Genomic DNA, 20495 nt, shown 5'->3' with positions numbered 1-20495 from the left:
CATTCTGCAGGAAATAGGCATCTTGCATTTTTTTTAACATGTTACTACAAATGTACATACATTAAACTACAATATTGAACTTTTTGGAGATTTTGGGACTCTGAGTCCAATGTGGATTCAGCTCTTGATGTGAACTAGGTTCTACCAACTCCTGAAATAATGATGAGGATCTTAAAGTACTCACCAACATCCTTATGAATTCTGTTACAAAAATATTTAAGGAGTTTGCCATTTGTTTTATTTCCTGAGCAAATTATCATTTTTATTGTTGACAAAGTTTTCTCTTTATTGATCAGTAAATAAAATACTTGACATTTGAAAATGTCAGTTCTTGAGGGTTTTTGAACTGACATTTGAAGTTACCAAATATGGTTATTTGCCCTGTAATGGGTTAAACACTTAGTTTGGTAGATTTGCATCTTCTAGACAACATCTTTACCATTTTGAGCCATACTGAAATAGTTATACAGTCGTATCTGTATCTACATTATATATTTAGTGTCTGTTGGAGGCTATCTGTGCCCAGACAAAAGGCAGAATACACACTGGACAGGTTACCAGTCCATCAAAAACACCCACACTGAGTACCCAGAGACAACATTCAAAATTCAGACCAAAAGTCTCCACTGCTGTCTCAACTGGAACCTGCTCCCAAGCAACACTACCTATCCACCATAGATTACAATTTAATCCTGGTGGCTGCACAAGACACTGGACAAAATATGAGTGAAACTTATTCACAGGAAAGTGATTAAGTCAAAGTATGTGAAGATTAAGGAACATGATATCCATGATGTTGTACTGCACTTTTCTTTGAGAGTAATTTCTGATTTTCTTTTAATTGATACCAAATTACACCATACTTATACAAATAAGTTATTAAAAAAGAAAAATATTATATTGTCTTTTGTTTTATAATTTAGGGATCCTTTTGTACCAATAAAAGCAATGACTACTAAAAGCCAATGCAAAATACAGGACTGTCTCAGAAAATTAGAATATTGTGATTTTCTGTAATGCAATTACAAAAACAAAAATGTCATACATTCTGGATTCATTAAAAATCAACTGAAATATTGCAAGCCTTTTATTATTTTAATATTGCTGATCATGGCTTACAGCTTAAGAAAACTCAAATATCCTATCTCAAAAAATTTGAATATTCTGGGAATCTTAATCTTAAACTGTAAACCATAATCAGCAATATTAAAATAATAAAAGGCTTGCAATATTTCAGTTGATTTGTAATGAATCTAGAATGTATGACTTTTTTGTTTTTTTAATTGCATTACAGAAAATAAAGAACTTTATCACAATATTCTAATTTTCTGAGACAGTCCTGTATATACATATCTAAAATAAAATAAAACAAAACAAACAGACACAAAAACAAGCAGCCCATCCACACATATTCAGACAAAAAAAAAAATCATTGTTTCTAGTTTTAAAGTTCACAACTTACTGCCATCAGGCGTGAACAATCCTAACCCTAATGCAAGTATCCAGGAATAACATTCTTTTAAATCAGACCCTCTTTGCATCTCTACAAATGAAGCAAAGAATTCTCACCTATCAGGTGTGTGATCAGCCCAACAGATGGGTCAAACTCTGCTCTGAGTGCTTTTATATGATTGCATGACCTGCTTTCAGATGCCTTGCATCGCTGCCTGCAGCGGCACAACAAGAGGCCTGGACTGGACGCCGGCCCTGTGGGGTTTGTATAAATATAGCCAGGTTGCATGTGTGAGCTCAGCCAAATCTTTTACGTGTTTGGTGGGAATCCCACTTTTGAGGTCCCACAGGCCAATGAACTCAAGCTGCAAAGAAGTCCTGTGTCTATTGTTTCATGGAAAATAGAATCAGTCCGGTCTATTTTTTCCCTGCTAATTTCACAAAGAAATATGAGACACAAATGTTGTCATAAAGTTTTGGCTGAGTTGAAACCAGCACGGCAACACAGGAACAGGCCCTGTGTCATCTCTGTAACAACATTTGAATGTGATAAAACACTTCTGACAAGGTTTTTCTGATACACATTCTTGTGTTGTGGGATTGTTGTGATGTTATTTTTAGAGCAGAAACACCAGCGTTGTTGACATACTGAATGAAAGAAATTAATTTTAGGATTAAATGTGTGCATGTGCATGTGCATGCACATGCGCGCATGCACGCTTGCGTTTATGGTAATTGTTTAGTGATAGGTGGCTGCGTTGAAATGATATCCATTTTGGAATAAACTTTGGTATCATTAAAATGTGTCTTACACAATCATGAAGGTGCATGTTTGAAACTTTAAAACCCACTAGACTTTGTAACTTTGTGTGGATTTTGATCTCTCAGGTCAGATTATTCAATTCATTTCAATTCATTTTTATTGATATACTGTAGCTTCTGTTACAATCCAAGTTGTCTCTAGGTGCTTTCCAGAGACCCAGAACATAAACCTCTGAGCAATTATTACATAAACAATGGCAGGTAAGAACTCCCCTAGTGGGAGAAAAACCTGATGCTAAACCGTGGCGAGAAAAACTATGGGGGGCCCTCCTGGCAAAGACCAGCTGGGTAGAGCAGGAAAAGAGAGATCTGAAAGAGAGGGAGAACTAAGAGTTCTATGTTCATATTACTGATACATGGTTAGTCGGTGTACTACAGACACAACTGTATAAACAGGTGTAGACCTCAGACACTGGGGTGGTCAGAGGAGGGGACTGCAGGGCAGCATGCAGAAGATCTGGCCTGCAAACCTTGTATAGAAGAGAAAAGGAGGGGGCAGACCAGCTCATCAAAATACAAGAACGATGGAAAACAAATACCGTGATGAGATACTTCTAATTAATAACTGTGGATTGAGCTGAAAAAAGAGAAGAGAAGAAGATAGATAGATATAGGTGTTGTCCAGGATGAACAGAGTCTTCTCCAGGGTCCTTCTCTCTGCCACCGACACCAGAGAGTCCAGCTCTGTGCCCACCACAGATCCATCACTGTAAAAAATGTCCGTAGAAATAACAGACAAACTCTGTACACCCCAACATTAAGAAACCGTAAAGGGAATTACAGCAAAACATTGTTTTCTTTACAGTGTAATTTAGTATTGTTTTAAACTAAATATAACTGCAAATTTAAAGGAGCTGTATGTAAGAGCAATAATAAAACGAATCATAAAATGACCCCGATATGTCAAAAGACATTTAAAAATCATGTTCATTTCAAATACTTATGTCACTGACAACAGCACTCAAGCCAGGATATTCCAGTTTAAAAAGAGGAGTTGCAGCCCTCAACTGATGTTTATGTTGAAGCTCCACCCTCCACCTATCTCCCAATCACCAAGTCAGTATTGTTTCTGAAGCTCCACCCTCCACCTATCTCCCAATCACCAAGTCAGTATTGTTTCTGAAGCTCCACCCTCCACCTATCTCCCAATCACCAAGTCAGTATTGTTTCTGAAGCTCCACCCTCCACCTATCTCCCAATCACCAAGTCAGTATTGTTTCTGAAGCTCCACCCTCCACCTATCTCCCAATCACCAAGTCAGTATTGTTTCTAAAGCTCCACCCTCCACCTATCTCCCAATCACCAAGTCAGTATTGTTTCTGAAGCTCCACCCTCCACCTATCTCCCAATCACCAAGTCAGTATTGTTTCGGCATCCGGGTTGCCAGCTCGGCTCTAATTATCGCAGCCATGGCAGCCTACGTTCCTGCTGCATTCTGCAGCCTACCTGGCAACCTCTGGTCGGGGGGAGGAGGGGGAGGGTACACGCCGCTCAACAATATTTTGAAAGTGACTGCAGTACCAGTTTTGGACATTTCTTACAGACGGCTCCTTTAACATGAAAATTCTGTTTTTAAAACATAATTTTGTTGTTAAAATTCCGTAGACTTAAAACATGCATGGTTTCCAAAATGCTATAGGAGTCACTTTTTTTTAACCACTAAAAAAAAAGGCAAATGGGGGTTGTGGAAATTATGAATGAACATTTCATGATTACACACACACATGTATAGCCTATAGGTACAGGCTTTACACACACACACACACACACACACACACACACACACACACACACACACACACACACACACACACATATATATATATATATATATATATATATATATATACAGTATATATATATATATATATATATATATATATATATATATATATATATATATATGTATATATATATATATGTGTAAAGCCTGCACCTATAGGGTATACAGCAGGGCAACTGGGTTGGTTTTAGTTAGGACGCGTGTTTTAAACAAATTCAAAAGCTATGACATAGGATCCAGGTAGGATATGCCAATCCATTTATTTGATTTGCAGCAGCACTCAAAACGAACATAAATCCACTGTTTAAACTTATAAACATAAACCTGTGACTGAACACCACTGTCTGTCTTGCACGTTCCAAAACTGTCTGTCTTCCCCCTGTCGCACCTGAGTGCAATCACCACCCAGGAAGGTGATAATGGTTTCTATCACAACCACCAACCAAGACTGATTGAATGATTGACAGGTATAACATGACGTCACCATAAGGGGAATGACAATTCATATTCAGTTTGAGATTCATCAAGTAATATGTTTAAATAAATAAAACAAAATAAATCAAAGTATTTTGGCTCCAACAATATATATATATATATATATATATATATATATATATATATATATATATATATATATATATATATATATATATATATATATATACATATATATATATATATATATATATGTATATATATATATATATATATATATATATATATATATATATATATATATATATATATATATATATATATATAAGCGTGTTTGTGTTTGGATAGAACGTTACACCTCGTAACCATAGAGACGGTCCTACGGTTGCTATAGCAACATACAAACTTTACACAGGCCTTCCCAAACAGGCTTAGCTACGCTCGCATCATTTAAAGGTTATCGTATGAGGAAAATACCATAGTAACGAGATGTGACTTTCACAGCACTGATGGTTTTCCACCGTCCTGCTACTGCTCGCAGCTGCTTGACGGATTCACGGTGTTTCTGTTTACTTCAGCTCAATCAACCTCATCTTAGTAGGGATTTAAAAAGCTGCCATGCTGGAGCCGGAGGAAAACGCAAAACAGGGAGTTAAAGAGGAAGAAGAGGCAGACAACACGAGTGTAAGCTCACAACCAGGTGGAGCTGCCTCAGATTCACCAGGAGGACACATCGACCCGGAGATGGACGGGGAGGAGCGGACAGGTGAGCGGACAGGAGAGCTGTCTCCAGGTAGGGAGACAGGGAGGTGGTGTTCTGCCAATTTCTGCTGCTTTGACGTTCATATATCATCGTAAATTGTAGGCTATAATAACGATAAAATGTGCATTGTGTGGCCAGTGTAGGCTAATTCTCACTTTACAACTGTCCTGAACGCATCAGGGCTGTGAGCCAACGCTGATTGGCTGTAAAGCCTGAATTATGGTTACGCGTTAAATTGACGCAGAGCTTACGCCGTAGGGTACGCGGCGACGCGTAAGGTACGTGCGCATCGCCGTGTACATTACGCCGTAGGCTCTGCGTTGGTGTAACGCGGAACCATAAATCAGCCTTAACAGTTAAAGCCAATTTGCCGACTCGGCAAGTTTGCTGCCATGACGGAGATGAGCGCTAAACTTTAAAAGAGGACTAAGGATGTAAAAAGTTTTGAATGTTATCCTGTTTTCCACGTTACCTGGATTATTTTGTTCGGGCCAAGAGTTATGAGTTATGATTAGTTGATGAGTCAACTGCCATTGGTGAGTCAGTGACCTTCATGGGGCAGTTAAACAGAACCGCACCTAAATTAAATGACAATGCAACACTAGAACTACTACTACTACTACTACTACTACTACTCCTACTATTACTATTACTACTCCTACTATTACTATTACTACTACTACTTCTAATAACACCAAAACTACTACTACTACTACTACTACTACTATTGACCACTACTACTACCACTATTACTGCTACTACTACTATTATTACTACTACTACTACTATTATTAGGCTACTACTACTATTAACCACTACTACTACTACTACTACCACTGCTACTACTGCTACTACTACTACTACTACCACTACTACTATTACTAACAATAATAATAATAAAATAAATGATCATAAAAACAACAGTAACCAATGATGTATGGTTTCTTTGATTACAATAAAATCAGTGTAATCTTTTTCCCTGTACAGATGTGCAACAGGATGCTGAGGAGACTGGATCTCCAGCTGAAAACCCCACAGACAAAAATAGCCTTCAAGAGACTCAGGAAAGTCAAAATACTGAAAACTCAGGAGGAACTGGTGAGAAAATACTTTTCTCCGATACAATCATTCTCATGTAAAACATGAAAAATAAATGAATAAATAAGTGTATTATGTGGTGGTGTTAACATGTCAGCTGTGCTGGAAACTGTGGAAGAAGCTCAGGAGGAGTTCCTTGTTGATGTTGAGCAGCTGGAAGAGGAAAGAGAGAATGTTGGAAGCTCCACAGCTACAGGTGAGTCTTTAGGGGGGTAGGGTTATGGTTGGGGTTCGGGTTAAAACTAGAGCAGGGGTCAGCAACCCAAAATGTTGAAAGAGCCATATTGGACCGAAAACACAAAAAACAAATATGTCTGGAGCCGCAAAAAACTAAATATCTTGTACAGGACCGTCTCAGAAAATTAGAATATTGTGATAAAGTCCTTTATTTTCTGTAATGCAAAAATGTCATACATTCTGGATTCATTACAAATCAACTGAAATATTGCAAGTCTTTTATTATTTTAATATTGCTGATCATGGCTTACAGCTTAAGAAAACTCAAATATCCTGTCTCAAAAAATTTGAATATTCTGGGAATCTTAATCTTAAACTGTAAGTCATAATCAGCAATATTAAAATAATAAAAGGCTTGCAATATTTCAGTTGATTTGTAATGAATCCAGAATGTATGACATTTTAGTTTTTTTAATTGCATTACAGAAAATAAAGAACTTTATCACAATATTCAAATTTTCTGAGACAGTCCTGTATGAGCCTTAGAATGAAGGCAACCGGCGAAAGGCGAAATGTCGAGAAAAAAGTCGAAATGTTGAGAAAAAAGTCGAAATGTTGAGAAAAAAGTCGAAATGTCGAGGAAATAGTCAAAATGTCTAGAAAAAAGTTGAAATGTCGATATTAAAAAAGAAAGGAAAAAGGAAGAAAAAAAGATAAAAAAGGGAAAAAAAGAAAAAGAAGAAAAAAAAAGAAAAAAGGGGAAAAAAGAGAAAATAAAGAGAAAAAAATGAAGAAAAAAATGAAAAAAAACCTTAACAGTTTTGAAAAAGCTCCAGGAGCCACTAGGGCGGCGCTAAAGAGCCACATGCGGCTCTAGAGCCGCGGGTTGCCGACCCCCGGGTTAGACGGATACCCCGATCAGCAACAACAACCGCTTCACTTGTTCCATGCCTCACACGTCAGTTCATTTTTTGAATTGGTTAAAACATTTCTTGCCTCCAAAATTGTAAATGCAAATTGTGAGTGAATTGGAAGTGGTAATGCAGATGAAATGAAATAAGTTCACTGATGATATACTGTACGTGAAAGGAAAAACTTTGAAAGTTGGTTCACTCTGGCTGATCCGTTTACAGTCCGACTCATTTGCATTTGTCATGCAAGTGTCATTTTCAGTTTTGTTCAGTTGAATTTGAATGAATTGATAAAATATGAAGGCATGGAATAAACATGGGCATGGAGGGATTGACAAATGGAGGGATGGATATAGGCAGGCTGTTGGGAACTGTAATTAGATATGGAGGCAGTAAAGTTCCTGATGTGTGCCGTGAAACTGACAGCAGGATCATTTTTTTGTCAAAGATCTATCAGCTGGGACCAAGATGGCTGTCTGAGATATTAAATTACTCTACTCTATTCTCTAAAATTAAAGATTTATGAATAAATTAGTCATGTTCTGAGAAGTTAATGGACTACATTTTTTGAGAAATGAAAAAGATTTGCGAGATTAGAAACCCATTATAGACCTGATGAAACTCTGAACTAAGACATAAAACAATTGTTCTGTCAGTATTGAATTTATGAAAAGCAATATAATTCCAGGTATTAATAAAGACTTTCTCTTCACCTGCTTTGTCTTGTTCAAACATGGCTAGGGGGTAGTCTGACTTGAAATGAGATGTCAGCTACTCTTTGAATAGGTTACTATCCACCCGTATTCATGTCTAGGACCAATCCAGAGTCTTCAATTAACCCAAGAATTGGAGACGGTTCCAGATTACCCAGAGAAAGCCTTCACCGGCACAATAAGGAGATGCAAACTCCATACGCTAAAGCTTCAACCAATCAAAGTTAAGTACATACCTGCTCTCTTTGTGCTGGTAGTGAAAGTGGTGCTGGAACCAGAGGGCCATGTGGTGACTGTGGCGTTCCCCATCGGACACAACATTCAGGAGCTGAAGCGCCACCTCGCCTCAGAGCTCCGAGTTCCTGTGGAGGTGCTGCAACTCTCTCTGGATGGTGAGGCTCTTTTCTCAGATCACTTTAATTGTGTTAAGACTTAAGTCTATATCTCAGCCTTGACACTCATTAGTCAAAATAAACCCAACACAGCCCGTGGTGAGCGTAAAGTAGAGGGTAGTAAGTTGCAACTAACTACTCAAATGCCTGCAAAACGCCTGCAAAGGGAAGGTCCATAAGAATGTGTTTTCATACTGTCTAACACTAATGTACTTTCTTTAGTGAATTAATTATATTTTTAAAGGCAGCAATTGAACAAATGAATGAAGTTTATTCAGTTATGACGACACAAAAACAACGCCAAAAAACATTGTGCACAGCATTAACATTTCACACAAAACTAATAATCATGTGTTGAACAATGACTGAAAAGACATAGGCTGAAGCAAACTGCTTATAAAAGCCTATCCTATATTACCAACTTTCTTTTTGTGGCTACCGACCTCCAGAAAACCAAAAAGAGAATAGAAAAGCAAAGAAACAACAAAAGGCAAAGAAACAACAGAAAAGCAAAGAAACATTAACAGATAGTCAATCGCACTTATAAGCTTCAAAAATAGCTTAAAAACCAAAAGAGAATGACATGTTTTTAAATTTATGTTGGCATCATTCCAGAATTTGTCCTTTCATTCCTTTTTTAGCTTTTTGTACAGTAAAATTGCAGACACCTCTAAGATTATACGGAGTCTCCTGAATTGAAAAAAACCTCTGTATTGAGTCAGGGAGCATTTTTGATGTTGCTCTGAACATAATTTGCATGATTTTATAATAAAACAAATCATACAATTTAATAACAATTCTGGAAGAAAAACATGTAAATGGCCTGCATAGTGCTTCTATAGTCTTCTTGACCACTGGTAGTGATTTTTTTCAGTACAGGTCACATTTGTTCCCACTGAAAGTCACAATGCTGTTTGACTTTAACATTTTATTGTTGTATTTATTAGTCCCACATACAGTATACAAATACTGTTTGTCCAATATTCATCAAAGTACGTGCATGGATTTCTCCAGTTTCTCGCTTCATGTTTAAATGCGTCTTCATGTAAATTTCATGTGAAACAGAACTGAGCTAATTAGTGCAGAGTCAGTCACACAGTGGTTGTTTTTCAGGAAGAGTCCTGGAGGAGCAGCAGAGCTTGATGGAGCTCGGTATCCGTCCTCACAGCTCCACGCGGATGGAGCTGAGCTCCACGGAGCCGCGCTCCCATCCTCTCCGTCTCGTCCACCCCCCAGAGCACGACAGCATGCCAGATGTTCTCACTGTCCAGGTCCAAACAGGTGTGAAGCCTTTTGCAATGTACTCTGGGAAATATACTCAGCACTGGGTGTGTATGTAAAACATTTCGGCATGCAGTTTGAAATGTTAGCTATCGTGCCTCATTTAAGTTAGGGTTCATCAGTGACGTGTGTCAGTTTGACTGTCAGTCAATGTAGGTTTAAATGAATATGTTTGAAGCACAAAGCAGGATAAATGTGGACCAATTTGGCCTTCAAACACATCTCTAAATACAAAGATCATCTAAATAGAATATGAAGGATGCAACACCTAATACAAAGAGTCACTCATCTCCCCTCAGCTACAGACCCAGAACAATGAAAGTGAAATACAGGCTGACATCTCCATAAAAAGACTGTATTCAACTTGGTGCTTCACAACATGACACGTTTGAACATTTAGAAAATCCAAGTTTGCTTATTCTGCATCAGTTCAGAGAGAGGAATTCCCTAGACATGTACAGTAATGTGTCAAGAACTGAACTTATTCAGTTAAAACTGATAGTAATCATTAGTATTTGTTCAGTTCAGTTTCATAATAAGCTCCAATTAGACTATTGTTTTAGATTTTTATTAAAAAAAATATACAATATTCTAAGAATTCACAACACCATTTTAAGGAAAGAGAAAAAAAGTATTAAGAATTTTTTCAAACGATAAATGTATCACAAAGAAGAAATTATGTCAAGTCAAACATATATTTTAACATTTGAGTTATTATTAAGCACTATAAGGAAGGCTGCGTCAGGGCCAGAAGTACAAGAAAACATAATAAGCATGAAGAATGTGACAATTAAATGTATGAACTAAATTCTGAAAAACTCATATTTAGCAATACATTTGTGCTTATTTCAAATTTGATAAATAGACTCAAGTTCAGTTACTAATAGCGCAGACTATTTTTGAATGCATTCTTCAGTTCAGTTCAAGGCAATACTTAATCAGTTTTTATGAGAAGGGGAACTTATGAGTTGCTGTAACGGTCAGTGAGTGTCTTCAAAGCCACAGAGGAGCGCTGTCCTGCATGTTTTAGATGTTTCCACCCTGATACAAATGACTGTGTCATCAGCAGACTTGTTCAGACCTGGATGACAAGCTGAGGATGAGCATTCATTAGAATCAGGTGTGTTGATGCAACTAAAACATGCAGCCCAGTGGAGGAGCAGGGTTCCCCAGCGCTGCTTTAAAGAGTCATGGTGATGCTCACTGCAGACGCAGAAGGACTTAAACACTTGTCTAAATGATGATGAACTTTACATCCACTGCTGATCTATGTCTGAGCAGTGCTCAGTTAATATTGCGTTGTATTATTAGGGCCCGAGCACTTACAGTGCGAAGGCTCTATTGTATCTGTAGGAATTGTTATTTTTCTTCCGACGAAATGCGGACCTTTTTTTCCCCCTAAACGTGCCCTAAAAGTCACCAAATTTTGCACGCAAGCCAGGCCTGAGGAAAAATGTGATATTTAATGGTTTGCATTAATGGGTGTGGCCTAATGGCTCAACAGCGCCCCCTAGAAAACTTTGTGCCTCAAGCCCCACAATACGGTTTGACGTACATGCACGAAAATCGGTGCACACCTGTATCATGTCGGAACTTAAAGAAAAGTCTCTTGGCGCCATGGCCGAAACCCAACAGGAAGTCGGCCATTTTTAATTAATCGTGTAATTTTGGCGAAATGTATACAATTTCTTCGGCCGCTTCTTCACCCGAACTGTAATATGCACCCAGTCAAAAGCGTCCTACTTTCTGCCATAACCTTTGAATAGTTTGACATAAAGACGCGTGGGTGGTGTCATCGGACTCGGTTTTGAGTCCTTGAACTTAATTGGTGCAAATTAGCCCCGCCCCTTCTTCTGATTGGTCGATATCTGATACTTCCTACTTTCTGCCATAACTTTTGAATGGTTTGACATAGAGAGTCGTGGGTGGTGTCATCCACTAAATGTCCAGGTCTGAAGAATCTACATCAAGTCATACAAGCGCTTCCACTGCAGCCTGAACGTGCACAAGGGTGCGAGGGTGCGACGTTCATCGCTGCTTGCAGCTTTAATTGTTTTTTCTGATTTCCAGATGAGGGCAGGGTCCAGGAGTTGGTGGTGGAGATCGAGCGCTCCCACCAGCAGAAGGCCATGCTGGGCGGTTACAGACACCGGCTGACCGGAGCAGAGTACCATCACACTGGGGTCCAGACCCAGACCAGAAGACCTGACAAACTTGTGGGCGTGTTTAGCCGGGACACTCAGGTACAGAACAGAGGTCCAGAACTGTTATTTTGAAATTCAAATGTGTGTGTGGTTAATTTAAAGGTCACCCATGAATGCGCAGCATTCTCAATCAGGCGTGAGACAGTACATGTCACTGTCTGCAAATGAAACAACCTAATTACAGAGAGAGACAACTGAAAGTCCTTCACCAATGAAAAGAGGAAAAAGTAAATGATCACAGAAAAACCTGTCTAAGGAGAAAAGGATCAAATTTGTTCAATTCTCTCTTTTACAAAGCTGTAATCTATTTTACATTTATTGTCAATGTCTTAAATACACATGTTGGACTTTGCATTCTTAAGTTCATGAACCCAAATGAAGCATAAATCAATTACTGTTTATCATTTTCCAGTTTATCAGTTACTTTTAGGTGTAACTGATAAACAGCTTTGTTTAATGACAATCGACACAGACTGTGCTTAGAATTTTGCAGAAAGTTTTTTCTCTTGGATGGCTCACCGATGTGCAGTCAGTCTGGGAAGAAAAAATGACAAGAACATGTAAGCTCAGCTCAGTGTGTTGCCCACGCACACAAAGAAAAGCCAGACTGATATCAAATGCACAATTTTACACACTATCCAAAACAATGTCCATACAGTTAGCTATAAATAGTATTTTGATTTGATATTACATGTGTGCACTTGCCATTAAAATGCTTGCCTTACCATAACTGCTATGTCTTTTTGATGGCATGTATTATTTCCTAACTGCACAGTTGTATGTGGCCACATCTAGATTGTAGAGGATATAAGTCAACAAATGGAACAATGTCTTCATTTCCTGGTTACTGAGATAGTGAGGTAACGGCCTGTCATTCGGTGAATTCTTTCTTCCCCCACCTCAAAGATAGGACTACCATGAACATTAATGAATCTGAAAGAAAGACATCTTTCTCCTCCCCTGCAGGTGTTTCTCTTTTTCACACACAGCTGGTCTTGCCTCTGGATTGAATGACTCACATTTAATGACAGACACCCCCTCTCTGTCTAATGATGGGAATTAGCTCATTAGACATGAACATATATGAGGTCACACATGGCAGCAGTAGAGAGATTTCTCCATCTCTTTGCTGCTTTCTACTCAGCCTTGTAACAGGGTAACCTCATCCTGCAGTACAGATTGTTTGGGTTATTCTTTAAACGCTTTTTGATGTGTTCTAACAATTCTTCTTTTTATTTATTGTTTTTTACTTAATTGTTCCTCAAACTGAACAATTTAATTCAAAAACCAAAAACAGTACAAGTGATGAAGCCAGTTATAAGGGTTATGTCAAACTATATACGGTATGTATATATATATATATATATATATACATACATATCATCAAGGCAATTCAAGGCGCTTTATATAAACTCATTGTTCCAACTGTTTTTCTCCTTTGTCCAAAATGCGTACATTATCACCCTCAAAACACGGTCCCTCACTGCAAAAACTCTAAATCTTACCAGGAATATTTGTCTTATTTCTAGTTAAAATGTCTCATTTTTAGTCAAAAAATCTCATTACACTTAAAAAAAGAGTCATTACCAGAAAAATAACTTGTTATTTGACAATTTTCACCTGTTTCAAGTAAATTTTCACTTGAAATAAGTAAATCTGCCAGTGGGACAAGATTAATCTTCTCATTACAAGCAAAAAAATCTTGTTCCACGGGCAGATTTTTCTACTTATTTTAAGTGAAAATCTACTTGAAATAGTTGAAAATTGTTGTTTTTTCCAGTGATGAGTCTTGTTTTAAGTGTAATGAGATTTTTTTTTGACTAAAAATGAGACATTTTAACTAGAAATAAGACAAATATTCTTGTTGAGATTTTGAGTTTTTGCAGTGCATCCGTTATCCTTGAGATGAAGGTGGACTGTTGAAGCTCAATGTTGTGCCAAGCATTTGTGGAATTGTGGAGGGTTTTACTACTCACATAAATAAAACTGCAATCTTTCACTTAAACATGGCAACTTAGACCAGTCCAAAGCATAGCAAATTTTTTGTGCCTCTTTTTCTATTTTCCTGTCTGTTTGAAGCTGTGGTCTGTTTTTCTGATTTCTTGGAAGGTTTGACAAAATCCAAGGATGTATACCCGCAGGTTTGACATGTAGACATGCTTGCGCTCCTTTTCTTTTTCTACTGTGGGGATATTCTGCTTTTTATTTACAACACCCACTGAAACACAAATTACTGGTCATCACAACATTTCACTATCCTGCTGGCGATATTGAGATCATGTTTTTGTGTGATTTGGGGTTAGTTTCTATCATTTATTGATGAGAGAGAGACTGACAGGACTGTTCATGACTTCTACTTGGCCATGTTATTGAACAAAGAACTGTGCACATGTACGCTGCACTTAACCTTGGTACACATACATGTAGCTGACATACAGTAGATCATATCTCTAATGATGAATACATGGTGACTACACCACAGCTTCAAAGCTGAAATTGTCTGTCAGTAGTTAGTAATATATAAACAGTAATATATTTCATTCATCATCAATGCCAAATTTCCGTTCTTGAGCTCGACACTTACATTAAACTTTTCTCCGCTGAATTTCATCATTTCAAGTTTATTTGTTGTAAAACACTTGGGTGCCAGCTGGTTATTGCAAGGTGCATGGTAAATAAAGACGGACTGATTCAATGCGTTTACTTGAATGAAATGAATGAAAGTGTTTCTCTGTAACAGACAGTAGAGCTGAAGGATCAGACTCAGCAGAGCTCCGTCAGCATCTCCACCCAGATGACTAGGACCGGCTGCTACGTCTCCTGTGTGAATGACAAGCTGCTGATTCCTGGGAAATACACAACTGCTGATCAATACCACAACAAGAGGCTGAGAGCTGTGAGTGAGGATTATTATTATGTATGATTGGTTTTTATTTGGGAAATAAATTACTTATATGTATTAATGAATTCTTCTTTGAATTCATAAACATCTAAAAATGATTTTTTTAAAGTAGCTGTAGTTCTTATGTGCTAATATATTTGATGTTTTTATGTATTTTACTGATACATAAAAATGTACAGATATGTACTTACGGAAGCGTATTGCATTCACTTGAGAAAAAAAAATCTGCTCTGTTTTTCTGAATTAATGAGATAAAATTTTAATAAAAAAAAAATCTGCACTGTTTTTCTGAATTAACGAGATAAAATTTTAATTAAAAAAAAATCTTCTCTGTTTTTCTGAATTAACGAGATAAAATTTTAATTAAAAAAAATCTGCTCTGTTTTTCTGAATTAACGAGATAATGTCCAGCACACCATTTCTGTTTTCCACGCACACAGGTCATCTGTCTGCAGTCATATGCTCGACGCTGGCTTGCCCAGCAAACAGTAGACCGGTTAAAGAAAGAGCGAAAGCGGCGATTGGATTGGCTTGAACTGCAGAATAAAAGGAGGGAGGAGGAGAAGGAGGAACAGTTGAGGGATCGCCGCCAACGTTGGAAGAAGCCCCAGACAAGAAGCGACATCAACCTGCAGTACTGCGCTCTGGAGAGTAAGCTGATTGAAGAGTGGGGAGTGTTACTTAAAATCTCACTCTGTTCTTGAGCTGTTCATGGTTGTTAAGACTAAAGTACGTGTGTTTCAGAGTGGCGGAGGGAAGAGGAACAAAGAATAAACTCGTCCCTGCGGGGGGCTGAGAGGACGGCAGCTCTCCGCTTGCTGTTGGAGCAGGAGACAAGGTTCATTGCTGAAATCGAGCGTCATTGCATTTCCTTCCAAAACTACAAGCATGAAAGACTCATCAGGGACTTGCTGGACAAGGTCAGAGGTCACTTTTAACATGTTTGTACCATTCCCTCTCAATCCAACATAAAGAGTATTTCTTGTTTGTTTTTTTATTGTTGTAAACTTCAGCCACTTCAGGTCCCTCTCCAGCAGTAAAACACAAGTATGTTTGTTTTTATTTTTTTTTACTTTTGAGCGAACAACTAGATGCAGACCCCCCCCCCCCTGGTTCCAGCATGCTACTGCAAAATAAGACAGATGATTAGATGTGTGGCTCAGTTTCTTCTGGTGCTGTTTCCCAAACCACTGTCGATTGCTGAGCAGAAAGCACATCCCACACCACATATCCTCACCACCTTACTCAGGAGCCATCCAGCTGAACCCACACTAGGGGCAAAATCCCAATACACCCTCTACTTTCTACCACTAGCCCTCACCCACTACCACTAGCCCTAAAAATAGGTAGGGCCCTTGTAATGTTCCCTAGGGATTGGGACACCACTTGCTACTTCACTGCGTGGTTTACGTTCAGGTACGTAAGCGACTGCGTAGTTACGTTTGCACAAACGTCACACCATATCAGGAGCGTACAAAGCAGTCAGATCCTGAAATGCTGGGACAGCAAATAAGCCAAACAGAAATGTTCCACTGGTACAAACCGTATAGATTTCAGCTCCTTCAGAACCATTTTTCTTTTGCGTTCTGCAAGTCTGTTGTGCTGTGAGTGCAATGTATAAATAATCCTAATTGCATTTTTAACTTCCTGTAGTGCAGCAGTGGACTATCAACATCTGTACCTTGCAGTATTTTTAGGGTTTGGTGTATCTTTTCCAGTCTGCTGCTCCTCATCAGTGGCGAGCTGATGATGGCCGACTGATTGAGATGGAAACTCAGGACTGTATCAGAGCCAGAGAGCTGAGAGATCTCTACGACAATATCAGCCTCAGCACCGGCAGCAAGGAGCAACGACTCCACCACCTGATGGCGCTCAAACACACCCTCATGGTACTTTACTCAGTCCTCTTCAGTTGAAACAAAAGTAAATCCAATGTTCTATATTAACATGTTAACAACAGCTGGACATATATCCTGTAGCTACACTGCAAAAACTCATATTCTTAACAAGAATATTTGTCTTATTTCTAGTTAAAATGTCTCATTTTTAGTCAAAAGAAATGTCATTACACTTAAAACAAGACTCATCACTGGAAAAAACAACAATTTTCACCTGTTTCAAGTAGATTTTCACTTAAATTAAGTAGAAAAATCTGCCAGTGGAACAAGATTTTTTTGCTTGTAAGGAGAAGATAAATCTTGTCCCACTGGCAGATTTTTCTACTTATTTCAAGTGAAAATTTACTTAAAACAGGTGAAAATTGTCAAATAACAAGTTATTCTTCTGGTAATGACTCTTGTTTTAAGTGTAATGAGATTTTCTGACTAAAAATGAGACATTTCTTTTAGTTTTTGCAGTGTAAAGTTGGAAATCTAGAACCTGAAATTAAAAGGAATCCTCCATGATATAATGCTTTTTTCACATTTTAAAGGACCGGTATCTTTGATATGAAAACAATAAATGTACTGTGCAACGCTCAATCCTGATTTATGAGGATAATGGCTGTCCGGGAAATGTGTTGTGATTTATTATTGTCGTTGCTTCTCCTTATTGAACAGGAGCATGATTGTCAGCTGACTCGGGATATTATAGAGTTGATTGACAGAGAGGTGGACCTGATGGCCCGAGCAGTAAAAGCACACAATCTTGAGGGACTGAGGAAAAGGATCTGTACACTTTTCCTTCAGTTCATCAAAACTCCAGCATTCAACCCTAAAGTGGCCAAGCTGAAGAAAGGCTCCCAAACAGCCCTCCGCTCTAAGACGGTACAGTACACGCACAATAGTCTTCAAGATAGATTTGAAATGCTGTCAATATTTACTTCACATATTAATTTAGGAAAAAATAGACATAGATAACACAAAAAGATATGTGACTTGTTATGGGGATCAAGTCACAAGTCATATTAGTCCTCAAAACAAGTTTTAGTGAGTGTTTCCTTTCACTAGTTAGGGCCCGAGCACTGACAGTGCGAAGGCCCTGTTGTATCTGTAGGAGACGTTATCCTCGTTCTCGTTTTGATTTTTCCGACTAAATGAGGGCCTTTTTGCCCCCCTAAACGTGCCCCAAAAGTCACCAAATTTTGCACGCAAGTCGGGCCTGGCGAAAAATCTGATATTTAATGGTTTACATTAATGGGCGTGGCCTAATGGCTCAACAGCGCCCCCTAGAAAACTTTGTGCCTCAAGCCCCACAATACGGTTTGTACATGCACGAAAATCGGTACACACCTGTATCATGTCGCAACTTAAAGAAAAGTCTCCTGGCGCCATGGCTGAAACTGAACAGGAAGTCGGCCATTTTGAATTAATCGTGTAATTTTGGCGCAATTTATGCCATTTCTTCAGTAGTTAATACGGCCCGAAGCGTAACGTTCACCCAGGTGTGTTATACATCAAAATGTGCGTCTCCATCCTGTGACGACGCGCATTACTTTTCTCAGTCAAAAGCGTTACAGTGGCGACGCGAGAAGCCAAAAAGTGCGCCCCCCCCCTTCATCTGATTGATTGAGTCGTGGGTGGTGTCATCGGACTCGGTTTTGAGTCCTTGAATATAATTGGTGCAAATTAGCCCCGCCCCTTCTTCTGATTGGTCCTGATTTCCTATTTTCTGCCATAACTTTTAAATGGTTTCACAGAGTACGGTATACGGTGTACGGTGGTGTCATCGGACTTCATTTTGAGTCCTTGACCTTTATTGGTCAAGGACCCGTTCATTGCTGCTTGCAGCTTTAATTGTATTTAAATCTTCTTTTCCTCTTCACCCATCAGGACTCAGAAGTTAGTTTCTGAACACTTTTAACTGCACGTCACCATACGGGAGATCTGATATACATAGATAAAATATTTTAAAAAACATGCATGTGTTGAAAATGGAAAATCTCTCATACCCCCCAGAAGTCCTCCCAGCCGGAGAAGGTCGTGATTCTGTGCCGCGGCTGCCATTGTTACCTGCGCTCTGCCAACTTCACCACGTCTGCCTGCGGCTGGCTGAGTGGTTGGTGTCAACACTGTGCTGGACTCGACAACATAGCCAGATCTCGTAAAGACTACAGTTTCTACAAGAACATTCTGAAGAAGCTGAGAGACGATGAGCAGCAGCTCAATAAGAATGCTAAGATCCCCTTCCTGCTGCAGGTAAACTGCTTTGATTCTGCATATTTGTCCGTTTGTTTTCTCTCTTTCATATCTGCTGCAAATCCCAACCACTATACCCTTTCAGGTTGAGGACATGTGGTACCTGGTAGAGGGAGTTTGGGCGTCCCGCTCAGCTCTCAGCGGCAGCAGGGACCTCTACAAGCTGGTGTTTGTTCGCTGGGACCGTCGAAGCGACTGGAGTCCCTGGAACTGTATACTGCTGTGCAAAGAAGAGACGGCAGCTCACTTACAGTTGACTGACATCCAGAAGGTTTGTCCCATGAATCATATTCTTGAACTGCCTTGAGATGTCTTTGTCGGGATTTGCTTTTATATAAATAACAGAGAATTGAATTGAATAGTTACTAAAGCCTCCAAGAGCCAGCTGTTCCACTAACAGAGTGTGTGTGTGTGTGTGTCTATGTGTGTTTTTACGTGTGTTTCCAGGCGTACAAGAAGACATTCATCTGTGAGGTTGAACGCAAACACACAATGGCTCGACGTCACTTCAGCAACCTCCCTGACATGGTTAAGTGCATGGACCCACAGCCAGATGTTGCCATGGGCGACACATCTGCTTCCAAGTCTGTCACCATGGCGACGGGCCAGCATGCCTCTGACACCACAACAGTCATGCCTCATTAACAAATACCTGGTGCATGTGTGGGATTTTTAACCGCTTTGTCCCAGTTTCTTTCAACTCTCATCTAGTTTGTAACCTAATAAAACGCGGATTACGTTGTACGAAAAGGTTCTTGATGGTTTTGTTTCTGGTTCTGACTCAAGAACAGGATATGATCCCAAACTCCTTCTCAAAGGGATCTCAAATCTTTTTAATCGTAAGGTGGGAGTTATTGTAAAAAAAAAGAAAATTAAACCAAAAATTAAACCAATTAAAGTTGGGGTTTTTCTCTGATCTGGAATATCTGGCACTGAAATGAAGACCATTTAAGATGGTTAGAGAGCTCCACTCTGTTACAATAGCTCTATTCATAGCACCAGCTTTACGGCACAATCACATTAGCAGTCCAACAGTCCAGGGGGGACTGTGACTTTAACCACGTCGAGTTAGAGCTGGTTTTCCCCAAATTCCATTCCAAAGCATGGCTAGACAGTACAGTAAAACTGACAAGAGTATGTGAAGGACCCACATGCAGCACAACGGCACGGAGTGTTTTGTAAAAGTCTTTATTAAAGTCAACCTCACGGCAGGCAATAGAGCAGAGTTCAGTCCTCAGAATCGTGGTAACACTCAAAACGCAGGAGAGCAAAATGCAGGTACAAACAACAGATTGAGGAACATGTGGAGAGGCATCCGGACCATACCAGATCATACAGTAAGTGCAGCGATCAGCTGGTTAGTTACGATTGCACTCTCTCTGACATCCTGAACACATTCTGTGCTCCCTTTGACTCACCGGGCAGA

At 39.1% G+C, this 20495-nt stretch overlaps 1 protein-coding gene across 1 annotated transcript; it reads left to right on the top strand.

Moving 5' to 3' along the window:
- The first annotated feature begins 5110 nt into the window (after window positions 1-5110).
- iqub (IQ motif and ubiquitin domain containing) lies at window positions 5111-19752 on the top strand. The gene is made up of 14 exons (XM_061722795.1): window positions 5111-5258; window positions 6243-6353; window positions 6451-6549; window positions 8412-8546; window positions 9660-9827; window positions 11898-12070; window positions 14772-14927; window positions 15374-15584; window positions 15678-15853; window positions 16652-16822; window positions 17492-17698; window positions 18830-19069; window positions 19155-19340; window positions 19517-19752. The coding sequence occupies exons 1-14, from the start codon at window positions 5111-5113 to the stop codon at window positions 19712-19714; spliced, it is 2379 nt and encodes a 792-aa protein (XP_061578779.1). The 3' UTR covers window positions 19715-19752.
- Window positions 19753-20495: the final 743 nt, after the last annotated feature.

Source organism: Cololabis saira, chromosome 5 (assembly GCF_033807715.1).
Source record: "Cololabis saira isolate AMF1-May2022 chromosome 5, fColSai1.1, whole genome shotgun sequence".
NCBI classification, from domain to species: domain Eukaryota; kingdom Metazoa; phylum Chordata; class Actinopteri; order Beloniformes; family Belonidae; genus Cololabis; species Cololabis saira.
The sequence above is the reverse complement of the archived record's forward strand: the minus strand, read 5'-3'. Positions and strand labels throughout refer to the sequence as shown.

Excerpts from the sequence above, each read along its gene's own strand:
- iqub (XM_061722795.1), top strand. The coding sequence starts at position 5,111 with ATGCTGGAGCCGGAGGAAAACGCAAAACAGGGAGTTAAAGAGGAAGAA. Across the intron at positions 9,828-11,897 it reads CACTGTCCAGGTCCAAACAG|ATGAGGGCAGGGTCCAGGAG; the intron begins GTGTGAAGCCTT and ends TCTGATTTCCAG. Across the intron at positions 15,854-16,651 it reads TCAGGGACTTGCTGGACAAG|TCTGCTGCTCCTCATCAGTG; the intron begins GTCAGAGGTCAC and ends TATCTTTTCCAG.